General features: G+C 44.0%; 1 protein-coding gene across 1 annotated transcript in view; it reads right to left on the bottom strand.

Moving 5' to 3' along the window:
• Positions 1–19,662, bottom strand: part of EEF1AKMT2 (EEF1A lysine methyltransferase 2) — a 198,763-nt gene that overhangs the window by 48,032 nt on the left and 131,069 nt on the right. The window contains exon 3 of the mRNA XM_078644028.1: positions 12,150–12,264. Within this exon, the coding sequence (XP_078500154.1) occupies positions 12,150–12,264 (115 nt within the window). The remainder of the gene's footprint in view (positions 1–12,149; positions 12,265–19,662) is intronic.

The following is a 19,662-nucleotide window of genomic DNA, read 5'->3' as shown; positions in this document are numbered from 1 at the left end:
CTTGTGTTAAAACCTGAAAAATATGAATATTTGTCGTAAACGGTTCTTGAGCTCCCTTTTGGAGGTGTTGCACAATGTTCCCATTGATTATAATTTAAAACGTTTCTAGGTTGTGCAGATCTATGTAAAAAGTGGTTACCATAGTGGTTATAGCAATACATACTGTCATAATTTGTAGAACCCTGCAAATAATCATGTTTGGTAAATTTAGCAGACATTACTAAGTCAGACATCATATTATTAATGCTTTCGAAGTCCCAATCATCAGCAAATGAGTTTGGCTTTGCAAAGTCACTCAATGAGATCTTAATTTGGTGTGGATATTTCAGGATCTCGACCGGACCATAAATTTCATAGTCAGTGTTGTCCCAGGCTACCCCACCAGGTATCGGATTGGCTGTGAAGTTGGCTGAAGAAAGTTCTCTTTTCTCGACGTGTGAAGATGTGTGTGGTTTGAGGATCAAGTTGATTTTCTGACTTGCTGTGTCCATTTTTGCATATTTTCCCTCAATAAAGCGTCCCAATGTTAGTATCATGATGAGCCAAAGTGTGAGGATAAATGCACCAAAACCCACCCAAAATTCAATCCATGGAGAAATCAGATATGTTTCTTTCAGTTGTCTCAAAAGTTCCTTAGCTTTGTCTTTAAAGGTTTTTGATGATGGCTGTGTCTTTGATTCGCTGAAGCCCTCAGAGGAATCATCGAAGTTAATGAAGTAGCCGGATGCAGTTCTGTCAATTGTTCCAATTGGTTCAGGATTTCTGTTTCTTGCATTTTCACTTGGTACTTCATTATAGATTGGTGTGTCTCTGCTAAATGTTTTTATTTGGGTATTCAGAGGTCTTAGTTCTATTGCATTGTTGCATAGTCCTTGTTGTTCTTCTGTAGGCGTTTCGAATTTGATGAGCCTCTTCGTTAGAACCTCTGTACTGGTAGCAAACCTTGGTGTTCTGCTACTTATTGGGAGTCCACTTGGCCTACTGTTTGTTATCGGCCACATGTTGTGGTTTTACCAGGTCGATGGATACAACTCGGTTCTCCTTTTTACCAGCAAGTGGCGGTAGTACAACTGATCTTGTCCCGTTGACAGACAAGACAGGAACTGCTTTTCTGTAAGAAGGCCCAAATTCCTTCTTTACCGCGATCTTTTCCCTGACTAGATCCCCAACTTTTGGAATCCAGACAGGTCTTGCTGGGACAGGTGGTGGTTCTTCAGTGGTTGTTGGCTGTTGTTTCAACTTTATGTTGCTCAGGTCTTTTCTTGTTTTGTTTAAGTCCTGCAAAATAGCCAAACGGTCTTTGATATCAAAGGTTTTTTCTTTCACCACTGAAGTCTGACTATCAATGTCAGAGATCATCATCCTAGTTCCAAATAATAATTCGTACGCACTGAATCCCTTCAGAGAATTCCTTGGCAAGTTATTGAGACTACGTTGGACACTTATTAGATGTTTGACCCACCCAGCTCCCGAACCTAATATCCTTTCCGCTATAGATTGCTTTATGCCTTGGTTTTTTCTTTACACCATCCCGTACCCTCAGGAAGGAAGTGAGAAGATTCCCGCTGGGCTATGCTCATTTGGTCATGTTTCCCCTCAGGCTTGAGGGCTAGAGTGGAGACAATGGTCAAACGTAGCATGCTCTTAGCGTATATGCCATTTAGACTCGCAAATCTTAGTATAACAGTCCGGACGTCAGCCGAGTGCTGGTGATCTACATTATAAGTGGAACTAGCCTGTATATGTTAATCGCAACCCTTCCTTTTTACTCCTGATTTTTTCTGGAGTAGAACGACGAGGTATTAAACTGTTTCTTTCCCCACTGCGATCTCTGTTGCAGTTTGGGCAGTTTTTTACAAACATGGTATGACGCAGGCTCATGCCTGGCCACCAGTACCTTGATTGTAATTCTTCCAGAGAATCTTTTAGTTTAAGGTGTCTGAGACCCTCGCCCATATGTGCGTCTGCGATTAACAAGTTTCTCCTGTCCATGTTTGGAATCACCCTATCCCCCACTCCAGGGATTCGAGCAAAAGGGACGGAGTTTGCATCGATTATGTATGTATAATTGAGTGGATAGTTGATCGGTAACGCTGAGCAGTCGCCTTTTGATGACGTTTTCACCGCCAGCACTGTTTCACCGTCAATGTATTTTAATGTACGCTTATTTCGAACTACGGGAGCCGATTTAGTGGCTGCCGCTGCGGCTGTTTCAGCCAATGAATTCCCTACAACGTGAACGCCATCACGCTGATGACTCAGTGAGTGAGTCACGTGAGTCTTTGGTAGTTCTTTTTGTAAAAGAGCTATTTGTTCCCAGAGCAGTTTCTGCTTTATTGGTGCATCTGTGTCATCTTTGTAACCTTTTTGAATCCATGTCTGCAAATCGCTGTTATATGATTTGACGCAGTAATATGAATCTGACACTATAAGTGTCGGGAATTCGCGATCCGCATTATCTAGCGCCATTTTCAAAGCTAATATTTCAGTTTGTTGTTCTGAATTACTTTCTACTGAGTGTGTCTTTGTTAATAGAGGTTTTAGTTTACCTCCGCGCCACACTTCTTTTGTAATCCCACATGTGGGGTTGTATGCTTGTTCTCCCCAAACGGAGGGTTGAGCATGTCCGTCTGTATAGATTACACAGGCGTAATGTCGTAAAGGCAGAATGTCGATTGGCAGAGGATATGTTTCTTCATATACTAGATTTTTTAATTCTTCTAGTTCTGGATCAAAGTAGTAGTATACTTTGTCCGTTGTGATAGAATTCACCCATTGTATCCATTCCGGATTCAATGCTGTTGTTGGTAAATTCCACGGTGTTGTTAGTGCCTCAAAGGCTGATTTTGCTGTTCTGACTGTGATATGTCTACCGTCCGCTTGATCTTTCTCTCTAGCTATTGCGGTTTGAACTGCATGAACAATTTTTTCTTTGTTGCTGAATTTCTGTTCAGCTTCTGTGTACAAGTGTGATTTGAATGCAATTGGTACCTTTTCCCCCTCATTAGAGGTCAGGTATGTGAATCCGCATCTCCCTGGGATGACTCGAATCACAAGATTGCGTGTGTTATCACGTGTTTCTAATTTTGTTTTAATTAGCATGTCTGTTTGTAAGGATCTCAGAATTTCTGTGTGTATTTGAGTCCAATTGGATTTTTTAAAGTCTGGTTTAATTAGATCATAAAGGGGTTTGACCCTTTCTGCGTAATTTGCAATGTATGTTCTTCCGAAATTTAGGAAGCCTAGAATCGACTGTAGGTTTTTTAGTGTTCTAGGTGCTTGGAGTACGGCACATTTCTCTAGGAAATTGTCAGCCAGGCTTTTGCCTTCGCTTGATAATTCATATCCTAAGAACAGGACTGTCAGATGGGCAATTCTGGATTTTTTAAAGTTGAATTTGTAACCCTCTGCAGCGAACCCAAGTATTATGGTGTTCACTCTTTTCAAGTGAGTCTCCAAGTCATCATCTGTTAAGTAAATGTCATCGACATAAGATAATGCTTCATCATCATATAGTTGTAGTAATTCTGTTACTCTCGCTGAGAATACCCCCGGACTGTTCTTGTACCCCTGGGCTAACCGACAGAATTGTTTTTGAGTGCCATTTACTGAGAATGCAGTTAAATATCTGCTCTCTGGTGCTATGTTTTGACAAAAGAATCCATTAGAGATGTCTAAGGTTGTTTTGTATTTTTTGCGCACTATGTTATTCATTAGTGCAGCACTGTGTGAGTTTTGCACTGCAAAAGTTTTGCAACATGTGTTAAGGTGTCGGTAATCCAAAACTAGACGATATGAATTGTCTGGTTTGGAGACCGGAAACAAAGGATTGTTCATTTGTGAGGTGCAAGTTTCAATCACCCCCTGGTATTCTAGCTGATCTAGTATTTCATTTACCTGTTTTTTAGCTTCTTGCTTAATTGGGTACTGCCTTTGTGCAGTAGGTTGTGATTTTAACTGGATTTTGTGAGGAGGAGAATCCTCATCCCATCCTACATGATTTTTATATAAAGCAGGTGCTAGAGCCACTGCCCACTTTCTAGCAAGTGTGTATTTTTTATGAATTGGAATTTGATTTGAGAAGGCAGGCATAATTACTTCTTCGCCATGAGGGCACTCCCTGACAAACTCTGGTGGCCAGTCTTTTTCAGCTAGAAGGATGTCATAACCCTTGGAGAGGTTATCCCAAAATAGTCCCCTTATTTTCCTAGTCTTATCTCCCTCTATACGTAATGTTATCTCGTATATCTTGTGAGGTTTGCTAACCCTGGTGTCTGCAGTTTCCACTTGAAGATATTCATTCGTGTCCACTGTCTCCAGATGATTCATAAGGACTTTGCGAGCTATGCTCACTTCTGCTGCGCTGTCTAGCATTGTCTGAGCCCACTCTCCGTTTTTCAGTTGTGTCCTCAGTATTCTCGGCATTGTTAACTACCTTGATACTGGCTACCTTCTTTTTTTGAAATTGTAATTTCTTTTTTAGTTGAGCAGGTTCCTTGTCTTTGGACTTGGCGTGCTCTTCTCTTTGTTCTGATCGTCCTCTTCTTTCCGATTTCTGCGAGGAAGTCTGAAAAGATTGAGAGGGACGCGTATCAATGTCTTGATATCTATCAGGTTTTTTTATATTATCCCTATTTCTAAGGTTATATCTTTTCCCAGAGGGGTCACTCTGGGGTGACCTGTGTCTTTGGTTCGGAGATTTCTCTCTTCGCCTAGGAGACCTTCCTCTGGACTGGAATTTCTTTTCTTTAGGATTGGATTGTTTGTTTCCATCCCAGTTCTTTTTTGGTGAATTATTATTAAAAAATATTTTTTCTGGACTTTCAGTCAGTTGTGGTTTTACTGGTATTCCACCTAAACTGTCTCTACCTAGTTCCTCATAGGATTTTTCTATGATTCTGGCAATTTCAGCTGGTTGGTCTGCTATATCTGTCTCTTTTAACCTCTGGCGGATCGCCACGTTGGCTGCTTCACCTTTTATGTTGGCTAATAATATAGCCGAGACCTGCTTGAAGTCTTTCAGTAATTTCATACCAAGAGTTAAAGCGGGTTCTGGACCGTATTCGTCTTGAATTTGTTTTAGCACATCTGGTATCACCGAAATGGATGGAACACCGTGCGTTTTTGTGTAGATGGAAGCAAAGACTGTACCCCAAGTGTCACAGTCCTCTATGTGTGGTGCGATTCCCATTGGGAGACAGATAGTCAGAATCCTGTGTTTTTCTAGCGGGGTGGTGTCAGGAAACACCGCCTCTATTTGGGTAATTTTCTGTGCCAACCAGAATGGTATTTGTTCCCGTTTAGCCGGTACTTTACCTAGGCAGGATTGGATGTTCTGTGGTGTAATTTTATTTGTGTTCCCCTGGTGAGGGGTCAGCTGTGGAAGTTTAATCGCTGGCTGAATTGTTGAAGTCCGCATCACATACTGAACTAATTGTCTATGAATTTTTATTAATTGTTTTAGCTGTGTTAACAGCTCTGCTGCAGACATCCCATTGATGTCTGGATGTGGTGTGTATCCGGCTAGGACCGGCCACGTTGCTCCTGGTCTACCTAAAGGACCGAGCCTGGTGATGTGATTATTATGTTTTAGGGCGCCATCAAATAAGAGCAAATGCTCTTGGAATTTGAGTGGTACTTCCACCTCCTCGAAAGGAGTGTACTCATTAGGAGGTTCCTCTATTTTGTAATAGTGGAAGTACTTTGTTACAGCATTTGCTGCTGGAAAATGTATCCATGAATAATATACCTCTGTCTGCCGATATTCGTGTGCCTCCATTACGAATATGACTGTGCCACCTCTAGGTGTCAGTCCATTTTCTATAAGTTTCAAGGTTATAGATTTTCTTTTAATGACCGGGATGAGTATTATATCCGGGTCTGCATTTTGTAGTGCAGTATCAGCTTCTGCTATGTCAGCTGCTAATCTAACTGCCTCTCTTTCTTCATCACTGTCTGTCATTTTACTGACCGGATGGTTATTTTGTTTGTTTGCAGATCAGGTTTCTTATGGAAACAAAGATTAGATGCACAATATTTTGGAACTGTTTATCCTTCAACGTTGACTTATACCAAGAACCATACATAGGAGTTCCCTCCTGCGAGGTCTGGCGGATATAACCTTTCACCCACTCCAGACGTCTTTGGAATATTTGGGAAAAGGGGTCTGAGTGAGAAAGCACGACTGAGTTACTCTAAATGTCTTACGTTAGTTTTATCGCCCTTTCTAAACGCGTTGGGCGCCATGTAGTGTAGTTCCTATCTTCCCAATAGGCTCTGCGCATTGGAATAATACCTACAGCAGTAAAGGCCTAGGCCAGACGTTAACTAGGTCTACTACTGTCGATACTAGACTTAAAGTTTTGGGTTTGCCAGCGTAGCTCAGAGTTCACTAGAAACTTTCTCGAATGTTCAAGGAGAAATTAACTTCCCTGATTAGACAAGAAGGGATTTAGTTTCTGACAACCATAGAACATGACAACTTTGCTCTCCCCTAATCAAGAGTCAATCTCGAGAGTCGTGTGAACAAAAGGCAAATTATTTTACTCAGTCAGTACGTGCATTCTTAGTCTCATCAGAATGTAGAGAAAAGGAAGAGACGGGCGTGTTCAATAAAAAGGTGTTATTTATTGATCAGTCTCTTTTCTCATACAAGAGAAATGGATCGATATTATTGCAATACTTATAGCTAAGGAAAGTGCATACATTAAAAGCAATAGTATAAAATAATACTGTAAAAACATTGATATGGTTTCTAAGCCATAAGATGTTTTAAAATGAATAAAATATATTATATACACATATACATTTGACTAAACGTACTCAACTGGTGTTTCTAGATACGCCTACCCCGTGTACCTGACCTAAGCCTAATACGTGGGCGGGAATAGATAGTTACAGTTTAAGTTAAGTTTGTTTTTGCCAAGTGAATAACTAAAGAATTCTCTGTGAGGGGTTATTCAGTTCTGTACCTGGAATTTAGGATGAATGAGGAATGGTATCTCTCTCTCTGGTCTCGATATTCCAGGCTGCCTGCGAGGGCTACCCGGAAACGCCGGTGCTGGATTCTCGGCAGGAGAAAGCAGCGCGTCTCTCAGCGCGTCAGAAAGGCGGGGCTGCGCCAGCGGGGGTCTGCTCTGCTCTTCGCTTCGGCAAGTATGGCTGCTCCGTCTCGTCACCACGCGTGTGTTTGCATATGGCAAGATCGGTAATATTTATACCTTTAAGGTGCCGAGATTGACGTAAGGATGGACATAGATACGTCAATAAAGATGTCATACGACTTGCTCGTTAGCACATTCTTTTACTAAAGTTCTCGGTGAAATCAAAACAATGGCCGCAGGGTTTTGCCCAGGTTGTCATAGGTTTGATTTGTTATGAGAACTCCGTATGCCTTATCAGGGGCTGGAGGAATATCGCTTGTCTAATTAGATCGCAAGTGTTATGACCTAATCAGATAACACGTTCCTGTGCCGTAGTGTGACTGCGTCAGATAACGGTATCTGCATCATGGGGGTTTTCTGCCTCATGGGCTGACTGCTAGTTAACTTGTTGGTTTGTTTAACTAGAATAGGGTCAGGAATAGGGGGATCGATTCAGGACCTATAGGAATACATGACAGAAGGTTGCTATTGAACCTTGCTTTTGATCAGGCCAATTTGCACATACATCGATACGGTATTGACACTTAGCACTTTATCAGCATATTTGCACATAATTGAAGGCCGTATAATTGCTGCTATTATAATCTATGCATTCTTAGAATGCCATAGTGCTTATGTTTTACAAATGCTGCTATCGTATATTACATACAGAAATAATTGTACAGGGTTTTCGCGTTTTATCCTGATACATTGTGATTACATTTTAGCGGAAGCATGTTCCAGAATAGTGTAATTTTTATTGATGTTTATTATGTCTGTTGCTATATGGTTGTACTTTTTACATACCGAATAAAGCATCTTTGACTTTGACTTTGAAAAAGAACGTGCATATCCTATTCCACCAAATCTTTAAACTTTTCCTTACCATAAGTTAAACAGTCCCTTGTTTATGTAAAGAAAAGTGTAAGTCCAAATTGTAAACAACATGGGCTGACAGGACCTAAAATGCAATCAGGCCATGTCTGAAACACATGTCCACTACAGAATTGAAAGGGAATGTGTAGGTACAATGAGGTTTTAATGTGGACCCTGGGGCCAGAGCAATTCTCACTGAAAGGGTAGACTGCCCTTCAAGGTAGGCACCCAGAGGATGTTGTTGGCATAAACATCCCCGGTGGAAAACTCACTTTAATCCTACAGCCGGAGGACTCACTTAAGATGGTTAAGTGCCCCAGTGTCTTTCTCATACAAACTGCTACCGACATGTGTGTCTTTAATGGGATTTCAGCGTGTGTCTGGAATGATAACTCCACACAGCATCAACAACAAATTGTGAATGGTCTAGGGATCCTCGACAACCTGGCTGATTTAGCATGATTTATCCCTCACCACACCTGCTCATCTCAACATTCAATGATTTCCCGGAGGGCCTGTGCCGTTAACACAGAATCGGTTATCTGCAGCAAGTGATGACTGACATCCATTAAGGTAAACACAAAACAACTCTGGCCAAATTCAATCCTAGGGCTATGCATTGAGTGCCATCATGAGAGTTGTCAAGGATAACAGTGACTAAACCTTAATCGTTCGGATCCCATAGGTGGCAAGAACTTTACTAGCCCGCACCTGATGAATGGGAAGTGTGACCTCCTCGGAACAATTGTGCAAGTCAATGAACTTGATGATAAACATTGAAAATACATTCATATTGGGAGTTGTCATATTAATCATGGACTGCCTCACTGATCAATATCATATAATTGTTTGTGTAAAAGACATCTACAAAACCTGGTATTAATTGATTTTATATGTTGGATGACCTACTGGGAGGTGTTTAAGACTTTGCGTTATCACACACTGTGCTTCATTTCAACATGTGTTTTATTCATTAAGAAAACAATAGTGATAATTAGACCAGAAATGGTCTACGAGCAAAGGACAGCACATACGAGGTTAGGGTACTTAACTTTAGGCCAAGGTAAGTATTTGTGATATGGCTTAGATGTGTCATTTAAATTAAAATAATTTGATGTCGAAGATGGACATGTATTTACATTTGTGCACGACTGTAACTAGTGAGAAATACAGGCATATAAATATACATATTTAAAACGGAGTGGGGTGAGCATGGAAGTGATCATTCTTGTCTTTCTAGTTGAATTATTCCTGGAAAGATGGCAGCACAAACGTGGTAAATAGTTCCAGTGAAGTTGGTAGATAATAGGACTGGAACGTGGCAGCGACAGAGGACAGTTTGGATGTAACTAGGCGATTCCTGTTTGCAGGTCTTGGTTTTCAGGTTGGAGCCAGAGAAGTAACCCGGACCACTGCAGCCTCTGGGGCCCCCATCCAGCCATATGTTTGAGAGATAGGGGTTTTGAGAGGGCCCTTGCCACATTCTGTCAGGAGCCCCATTATTCTGCGTAACACCACTGGTTGGAGCATAGGACACATGATGCAAGTGAAGTATTTAGGGGCGCTGCCTTTCACTAGTTTCAAATCGATCTTCAACAACTTGAGTATGGCTTTATTTATGGCTGGGAGACAGCCAGTTTGGTGATATGAGGAAACAAGAGTATGTCTCAGAAGATTGTAAAGAGCTCTAGAGGCAAAGTTCAAAACTTGGTGAAATGGTGCTAAGGGATATTGGGGGTAACCTACTAGTAGCCCCGTACATTTAGTAGTATAAGTGAGAGAATATTTTGGCAGTATTGTGAGCAATTTCTGTCTGCATGTAACAAAATATATATGTTATCTTGCTGCAGTGGCTGGATGGACTATAGAGAACTCCATTTTCCTTTGAGGACTGAAGAGAAGCGCAAGGTTTCTGGCAGAAGAAGTACACTTCCGGTTGTTGAGGGGATGTGAATAGAGTCAGTTAAAGTGACAGGTGATGCTGAGGCAGGAAAGTACAAGACCTCAGATTTAGAAGTGTTTAGGATGAAGGAGCAGAAGGCCATACAATGGATGACGGCGCTGAGAAAGTAAGATACACGACTGAAAGAGGAGTAAGGAAAAAAACAAGCATTTTCAATGCAATAAGTCTCTTTTGCAAGCGTATAAGCGATTGGCAGTGTAAATGACAATTCCTTTTATTTATGTGTTTTATACCAAACACATATATAAAAGGCATGGTTATTTTTAATGCCAATAGCTCAAACTCACGCAAATGCGAGAGCACTTTAATGTTAGCCACGCCCATTTATTTAGACGCTCACTGTATTCAGGTTACTGTGAGCAGCATCTAAACAAAGGGGCACGGACAATATTAAAGTGAAAGCGCATATGGTGCGCTTTCACACAAAGTAAAAATAAATGAATTAAGAAACGTTGTGTGCGGCTACTGATGTGAAAGCAGGCCCGGACTGGCCGTTGTGGGCACCGGGCAATTCCCCGGTCGGCCGCAAGGGTGGGGGCCGGTTTTGGGCCTTGGGGGCCGTTTTTGTTGCAGAGCCGTTTTTGCAGCATAGCTGCAAAATCGGCTCTTTAACAAAATCGGCTGAAAAACGGCCCTGGCAAAGCGCTCGCCCCCCCTCCCGCCCGGGGGGCGGGGGGGCCGGCCGAGCACTTTGCCAGGGCCGGTTTTGGTTCCCAGTCCGGCCCTGTGTGAAAGTGGCCCGCGCTATAGAATTAAACAAATAAATAAGCGCGACCGCTAACTGAAAGCGGACTGAGCCATAAGTGAATAAGTGCGGCCGCTATAGTTAAAGCAGACCACGTAGTAATTTAAATAAATACAGTCGTAGGCGGGCTGCGATGTCATGTGTGGAATAGGGGAAGAGCATTAAGGAAAATAGTGCTCACCAACTTATAAAGAAGAGCATGTCACAACACCAGTAAAAGGTCCAGTCCTTATGGGTGGTAACTAAAGGAGACAAGGCAGTACCAAGGAGGGACTTACAAGCCTCAAGCCGAGTTCAAGGACAATGGCACACGCCAACTAAAAATATGGGCGGAGAGTGAGCAGGGCTTATAGTGCATACCCTAATACAGCATGCCTCGCAGAGCGAGGTGCACATGCGCGCTGCCGCTAGTCTCGACCTAAAAATGGGGAGTTTAATCACTGTTTTATGATCTACTTTGGTTCAGCTTTCCTAACCACTGAGTATCGTGGTAACATTTGAATCTTTATGCTCCTTCCCCGAACACGACAAAAATTGTTTGTTTCCAGTGTAGGATGCGAAGCCGATCACAGAAACCAGAAATGGCATTCAACACACAGCAGGTGAGCGCAAAAACATGGGCTAAGCTGCAAAGTGAAATATTCACGATGCGGTGCAGACATTTCTGTAGGGCAGGCAAGAACACCCACAAATTATGGCTCAGTAATGTGTTGCTAGCTGTATTTAGGCGATAAACAGATAGTAATGAGACTAAACCTTTGACAATTCAGTGTTTACATGTGTAAACATGGCAAGACAGGGATGTATTCTTGATTCAAAATGTGCTGCATTAGACTGTATAATTAGCTTTTTCTTGCTGCACAATTTAGTGAATCCTGCCACCTAATTTCAGTGGCGGCTCCTCCGCTAAGGCGGAGGAGCACCGCCTACTGATTTAAAGCAGTGTAACTAAAGGAAAAATAAAATGATGACTCAATGTTATTCTCATTTTATTTGTTCCTGCTGCTTTGCGCCAGGGTGGGTGGAGCTGCTCTGCTCTCAGAGCAGGGGAGGAGTGGTTTCAATTGCCCACTCCAAGTGCACGTGGCGCTTTGGGTGGCCCTCATGGTCAGCCAACAGCCCGCAGCACTCAGACCAATCACAATTCTGCATTGTAGCGCTGGGATTAGTCAGGGGAGCCTGGGTGCTTCCTGCTTCCTGCTCCATCTCAAGGAGGAGAGACACGGTGATAAGGTAAGCTTTTTTTCACATCCCCCCCCCCATCCCTAACACCCCCGGTTCGTGCCTGCTGCCACTGCATATTTTAGTCTTCACCTGAGGTATAATTCCAGTGAACCAGAGGATAGATAGGCGGCGACAGGCCATGTAAAAAATAGAACACTTTCTTCATGTCCCCTAACCCTCTTGGTCGTTGATTACTAACCATTTCAACCAGTAACAGGCCATTACCAGTTCCAATATCCAGTATTGAGGCATCCAATGGCACCTTCTGCTTTTGTAGCCACCTCAGCAATCGAGCAGCACTTTCTTCTCCAAACCTGTGAAAGTCAAATCTACATGAAGCAGAAATACAAAAATCGAGGGCACCAAAACTGAAATACACAAAGTAAAAATTTTGCAACCAGACAAACAGACTTTGACACAGCACACAGTCATTTACCAGAACCCAACCCCGAGGATCGCTGGAGCTTAAAAGAGATAATATGCAGCCAAAAGCACCCGGAGAACTAATGATTAAGTGCGTGGGCTGGGCTTTCACCAAGGAATTCAGTACGTCTGGTTTAAGGGGAAAGCACTAGCAGAAATTTGCTTTTGGGGGTTACCAACATCTGGTTTTAAGTCATGCTAAATGTTTTTTTAACCATTTAATCAAGAACCTTCCTTACACTGGTGCTCAGTGAATGCTGTAATATTAAAGACCCTTTTTTTATTCATATCACAACCACTAAACATCCTACCTAACGTTCTGTAAATACTATTAGGATTCCCAAATATATATATATATATTTTTAAGCACCCTTTTTGGAAGATAGGGAGTCAAATATATGTGACTTTATTTATGACAATGTTGATGACATCTCAAATTACATCATTGATGGCATTACTGATGACATCATCCAAAGCTTCTTTTGTACACATTGGACTATAAACAGGCATGGCATTAGAGCTATGAAAGTAAGTGCAAAATAGCTCATAAATAATATGAAGTGGCATTACTGCTATCCTACATACAACCACCCCCCTCCCCTCCCCGGGTGAAGCAGGCTTGTGTTACGTGTAGCATTGACCCTATACCATGCACATTATCTGTAGCGGAGTTCATGTTGACTACGAACCACAGGTAAAAGAATAACCGGTACTGCACACGGTGTTCAATTTGTATAGAACTGGTCACGGAAAAAGAAGTGCCTCCAGATACTCAAGCCCTGTTACAGAACTAATGCCCTACAATGGACAGTCTTTCCCTGTATCAAACCCCTGACAGTCACTGAACCAACATTGAGAATAATAATGAGTAGACAAGTGTGCACTGTTAACACTGTTTACCTTACGGAGAGAGTTTACTTTGATTTTAATTATGTTAGCTATTTTGGTTCTTTAGGACATTTGTTAAAAATTTGAAATGGTTTATCTCATCTTGATTTGGAGTATGTAATTTATAACCACTAGATTGGTATACATTTTGTATCAAATCTGTTATTTATCATATGCTTGTCTGTAGTTCTGTATGCACTTTATTGTCTTTCTATTTATGAGCAACAATATTATAAAATATGAATAAATATAATATATATATATCAGATCATTTTCAATAAAAGAATATATTTTGGAATAATAATAACTTTTCTGGTCACATATTGTTATTGTATAGTATAGGTACACCTTTTTATTCGTTTCCTAAATGTCTATTTACAAACATTGTTTTTTCGCCCTGATTTAGGAAACTCATTCAGGTGTACCCCTTCTTTCTACACATATGAGAGCTTACTTTGTACCATACGGTTTGGAGACAGTGAAACTCTCATGAGAAATAATGCAGAACACCGAAAACAATTTAGTACGAATAGTGTACACTCTATGCAACACTTGTCTAAAGAGCGTCTATTCATCATACTACCAGCCACCTTCATAATGTGATAAACATTTTACAGATAACCCATATTCTGAAGCAAAACAAGCACATGTACATAGGTTTGTACCTGGCACACACAGTCTTCTAAGTCCTCTACCGGTTTCCTGTGACAAGGCCCTGTAGCAACACCTGCCCAACAAGCAGCCAACCCCACACTGCATACTTTGGCTGTGCACAGCACGGGGTTAGCAACAGGCTAAGGCCTGTGGCCATACCCTTTGGCTAACCTACCCAGAGACAGACACCCTCTGCAGGCAGCTAACCCCATGCCGTGCACAGCCTTTGTTTGTGCATGGCATGGGGTTAGTCACAGGGCCTATGTTGCAGCTAGGCCCTGCTTGCAGCTCCCTTCAGGCACTCAAAAACCCTAGCAGGCTGCCAACCCCATACCGTGCTCAGCCTTTGGCGTGCGCAGCGTAGGGTTGACTTTCGGTCCATGGGGACCCCATCCCCTGGGATCAAAACATATATATCATGTGGAGGTAGACGTGCAGCCCCCTCCTCTACCCTTAATTAGTCCCAGGGACCAATGGCATGGGGTTAGTCAAAAGGCCTATGTTGCAGCCAGGACCTGCTTCCAGCTCCCCTCAGGCACTCAAACTCCCCAGCAGGATGCCAACCCCATACTGCCCACAGCCTTTGGCATGTGCAGCGTAGGGTTGAACTTCGGGCCACGGAGACCCAATCCCTTGGGATCAAAACATATATATCAAGGGGAGGGGGACTTGCAGCCTCCTCCCCTACCCTTAATTGGTCCCAGGGACTGAATCCCCCGGGCCCAAATACAATAAAATAAAAATAGGAGTGGGGCCACACAGCCCCACTTGCCCAAGCCTTTTTGGGTTCCCATCCCATAGGGCAAAATATAATAACAAGCATTTACAATGCAATGGTTTCGCGTTTGGAAAAGTTAGAGCTATTGGCATTGTAAATGACAAATTTTGTATTTATGTGTTGGTTTTGAAAACAGATAAATAAATGGCATTGTCATTTACATTGCCATTAGCTTAATCTCTTGCAAATGTGAGACCTATTGTACCCTACGGACGAGCTCCGCAGACAGCAATTACTACCACACACACACACCGAGAGCCACACACACACACACACACCCAGAGCCACACACACACCAACACACCCAGAGCCACACACACACCCAGAGCGCCACACACACCCACACACCCACAGCCACACACACACCCACAGCCACACACACACTAAGAGCCACACACACCCACACCCAGAGCCACACACACACCCACACACCCAGAGCTACATACACACCCAGAGCCACACACACACCCACACACCCAGAGCCACACACACACTCAGAGCCACACACCCACACACCCAGAGCCACACACACACCCACACACCCAAAGCCACACACACACCCACACACCCAGAGCCACACACACACCCCACACACCCAGAGCCACACACACCCCCTCCCCCCACCTCAGCTACCGATCCCGAAATTAGAGGAACCGTTTGGAACCACGTGTCCTGGAGGCGACAGGAAAAGTGGTGTTTATCTGATATTCCAGTATTGATTGAAATAGGTTTCCAGATTTCATCCCTATCTCGCCATACCAGTGTAATCTCACCGGTGACTAACTGCGCCTCAAGAAAGCCTACTGCCACCCAAGGCCGTCACTCCCGGCAAGCCTCATCCCAGTATATCCTCCTCTCCTGCCAAGGGAATAGTGAAAAACATCTTCTGTGTATCGTGCAGCGGTACATCTGGTACAATAACGAAGCTTTTGTAGTGATTGGCAAGTTCTTGAGAGTACGCCAGTAACTAAGTGAGCAAATGCATTCGCTGAAGATGTCTGTGTACAGTCAACCCCAAAACATTTAAAATACGGAGGGGTTGACTCCGTATTTAATCTTTGTGAGGATGATGCAAGGAAGAACAGGTCGCGTTGGAAGCCAGAGTACCTGTCCTCTATGAGTCGGTCTTACATTTAGAAATCAAGAACGCAATTTGAAGGGTAATGCTGACATTCGTTGTGTGGAAAGAGTAACTCGTTAAAGAGCTGGTCGCCGCGTACGGAGGTCAGAGCCGTCCGTGGCAGGATGCGACCGAGTGCCCTCCGCCGAGATCTAGGTTTCCAGGGACCAACCTCCTCCATGGCGTGAACGCCGGCGGTCTGTGGGTGCTGCAAGAACACGTCAGAGGCAGGGACAGACACAAAATGGAGCGCGAGGTGGGCATTCCTTCTCGTGGATTCCGCCACAGGCCCAGCTGTCCCTCCCCTCCCGCCGGCACTCGGCCTCAGCGCGGTGCTTGGCTGGACAGTTGCCAGGTCAGTAACCCACAGCCACCGCTAGAGTCCTGGGCGTAGTGACGCGCCCCTCGGCAGCGCCACGCATCGCTCTATACTACAGGGTCTTCTACGAATGTTTGTTGTTGTGGTGAGTTGAGTCAAGGCAAGCAAGTATTTCAAGTTTGACAGCGGGGGAGGGGTACTCGTGTCAGCTTTTCATGATGGGAAGAGTCCCGGGTGGAACCGTTTCGTTGGGGGCGGCACAGAGCATTCCATACGCAAGGGCGGAGGTTTATTACAACTAGCCCGCACTTCACAGTCGGGGGCTGTTACATTTGCACTCCAGGCCTCGGCGTAGTTGTGATTGTTACAGTCCTGCGCTTTAGGGTTGCACCATCGAAGCACTGGGAGTCGAAGGGGTGGGATGACACGAGGCATCGCTGGGAATGCAGGATCGTTACTCCCAGTATTAGAGCAGGCGGGGTAGTGGGTTGTCAGCCCAGAACTCAAGCATGGGGTGGAGGGTTCATTGCTGAACTTGCTGTCGATCACTACAGATCTGGTCTTTGGCACTGGCGGGACCCGCCTAGAGCTGCCAATGCACCGGTACTATGACATCGCACTTGTTACCACAGTACGAGAGCAGTTACTACAGCCCCGCATAGGATGACCGCTGCCTACCACAGCCGTCTGCTTCTTGCTGGCGAATGACCCTACAATCAGCACCCTACAATTATTTATTTATGTATGCGTTTTTTTTTATAGCGCGGCGGACTTTACCCGAAGGTGTCAGAGCGCTCAATGATTTCAACATTCTATGCTGCCTCCTTAAACAGATGCCTCTTCACCCCTGAAACACTCTCTCAACACCCCGCCCCCGCTATTAGTACCCCACATCTAACTTTTAACCCACCCTTCTAAGATTCACCAATCACACAAAGAACCAGAAAATCTCACGGGAATCTACAATAAACAAGAAAACGGTCTCAGACTGATGAGATGGACCCTGGGATGGGTGCACTCAGACGGGCACACGGACAGCGGGAGGGGGGACGGGCACACGGACAGCGGGAGGGGGGACGGGCACACGGACAGCAGGAGGGGGGACGGGCACACGGACAGCGGGAGGGGGCGGGAACGGGCTCACGGACAGCGGGAGGGGGGCGGGAACGGACAGCGGAACATCGCGCAACCCACCCCAGCAAAGGGCACTTTCGAAATGGCGAAAACAAAGCTTTAAAAAAAAAAAAAACACGCCCACAGCCGCATGACGTGGGCAAAAGCCTAAAATTCTCGGGAACGCCCACGAATCTGCTCCGGCTATGACGGACAGATCTCTGTTCCAATGGCTAGCCTCCATTTATGGAGCTAGCCAATGGAACAGAGAGGCGGTGACCAAGCCACATACTGTTCTCATTAGATTTCGCCTGCGCGAAACGCTGCTTGCGCAGCTTTCGACAGGCGAAACCTAAAAAAGAGGGGAGGTAAGCCGTTTCCCCACGCCCTGGGATTCCACCCCCTCGCACCAAACCAATAAAAAAGGGGAAGTGGGCCATGTGGCTTGCCCTCCCGATTCTTCAGAGGCCCTGGGGACCTCTTACCCTAGGGCCATTGTTTTGTTTAAAAGGGGGTGGGAGGGCTGCATGGCGCCCTCCCAGAGGCTAATCATGCCACGGGGATCCCGTCCCCCTGGGCTAAAGCCAATTTTAAAAGGGAGGAGGCATGTGGCCACCCTCCCAGAGCCTTTTTTTGGCCCTGGTTACCCTATCTCCTGGGGCCAAGTTTTAAAAACAAAAGAGGAGGGATGTACCGCCCCTTCTCCTAGCCTTATTAGGCCCTTGGGACCCCATCCCCGGGACTGAGTGAATAATACAGGGAGGGGGTGTGTGGCCCCCTTCCTGAGCCTAATTAGATCCCAGGGGCCCCATCCCCTGGGCCGAAATGTAAAAGTCAAGTGGGATCGCAGCAAATATTGCCAATTCTTTTTTTTATTTTGACCTCTGGACCCCCCTTCTCCATAGGGCCTGGTGGTAGGGTACCTGTACCCTGCCCCATTTTATATATTTTTTTTTATTTACTTCAAGACAGGTACTAAATCCCGGGGTCTGGGAAGGGCTGCCAGCAACATTTTTTCATGTTGCTGCTAGCCAATCAAAGCACTCGCTCCCGTGTGAGTCTGGCTGCAGACCCGGTTCTAGCTTCCTGCCACATTTGGTGTAATTTCGTTCACCAGTTTTTGCTGTAGTTCTGCCTAAAGAAGTCTATGGAAAATTCATGGGCATTTTGTGTTTTGGGCCCCCTCCCTTTTTTTTCTTCACCTTGACTGATCACCCGGCAACTTTCCATGCACAAACTAGTCAAAACGTAGCACCCTTTTTGGAAAGTTTCGAGGAGATTCGTCAAACAGGACCACGTTATTAGCAACACAAAAAACGCTTTTCCAATGGAACAGTAGACCTAACCATAACTTCCCAGTGGCGACCTCCATGTATATGTTTTCAATTATTACATTTAAGTTTTAAATCTTTTTGGGGGCAAACCCTTATCGTCTCATTAATTATATGGATGTATTCAAATGCATCCCAAAAAAACAGGCGCACCATAAACTCATACAGTTAGAAGTGTATTCAATATAGACACTTCACATTTGGTGTCACGGTTTTAAAGTGATAGTGAAGAAATACCTCAGTACAGTATTTTTCAGTATTTCTTCAATGGTAACTAGGGCTGTATTAATATTAATAATTTAAGAAATCATGATGAAATATACGTTTCTGTAAAATTACAGTCAGCACAAGAATCTTAACAATTTTTTTTTTAAATAGCCTTAAAAACAACTTGCAACTTAATGCCCCAATGGGCCGATGCACAACTCAACACCCTGTTCTATTTCGTTCACCGTGAGGAAATTAGTCAATATCTGAAAGGACAAACGTTAAATTCATGAAAAGAAAAACTGTGAATTCAAATCAGAAATCATACAGAAAGTTCATTATAGGTGTACTTTTACTACAAGGGCAAAAATGTAACATGACTATAATTGTCTGAGATCTGGTCACTCACAAGGATATTTCGGTATTCTCTCCGTCTCAAACAATTTTTACATCCTTGTTATAAACGGGCTCTACTATTCACTTTTATTGGGAAGAAACTGCTACTAACATATCAAGATGCATGTACATATACAGTCCAGCCTGACCAACCTGTTATATGCTTAGTTATACGGAGTGTAAAATGACTGTGGGGAATTGTGTGCTCCCTAACATCAGCATTATACCAGTGTGCCCTACATTTACAGCATCTGAAGAACCCTGATATTACATGTCCTCCGTCACATCCATGGGCACATCGCTTCCTAAAATCATATCCCATGGGGAAGGCCAAGTGGATCATCTCTGTTCCAGTAGGGAAGATCAAGTGGATCCCCTATGCCAGAACAAACGGAGACTCATGCCCAAGTGGACTGCTGATAGTAGTCATCATCCATCCAGATCTTGCATTTCTCATTGAGGACATCAACTTATATAAATATA

This window comes from Lissotriton helveticus, chromosome 5_1 (assembly GCF_964261635.1).
Source record: "Lissotriton helveticus chromosome 5_1, aLisHel1.1, whole genome shotgun sequence".
Lineage (NCBI taxonomy): Eukaryota > Metazoa > Chordata > Amphibia > Caudata > Salamandridae > Lissotriton > Lissotriton helveticus.
The sequence above is the reverse complement of the archived record's forward strand: the minus strand, read 5'-3'. Positions and strand labels throughout refer to the sequence as shown.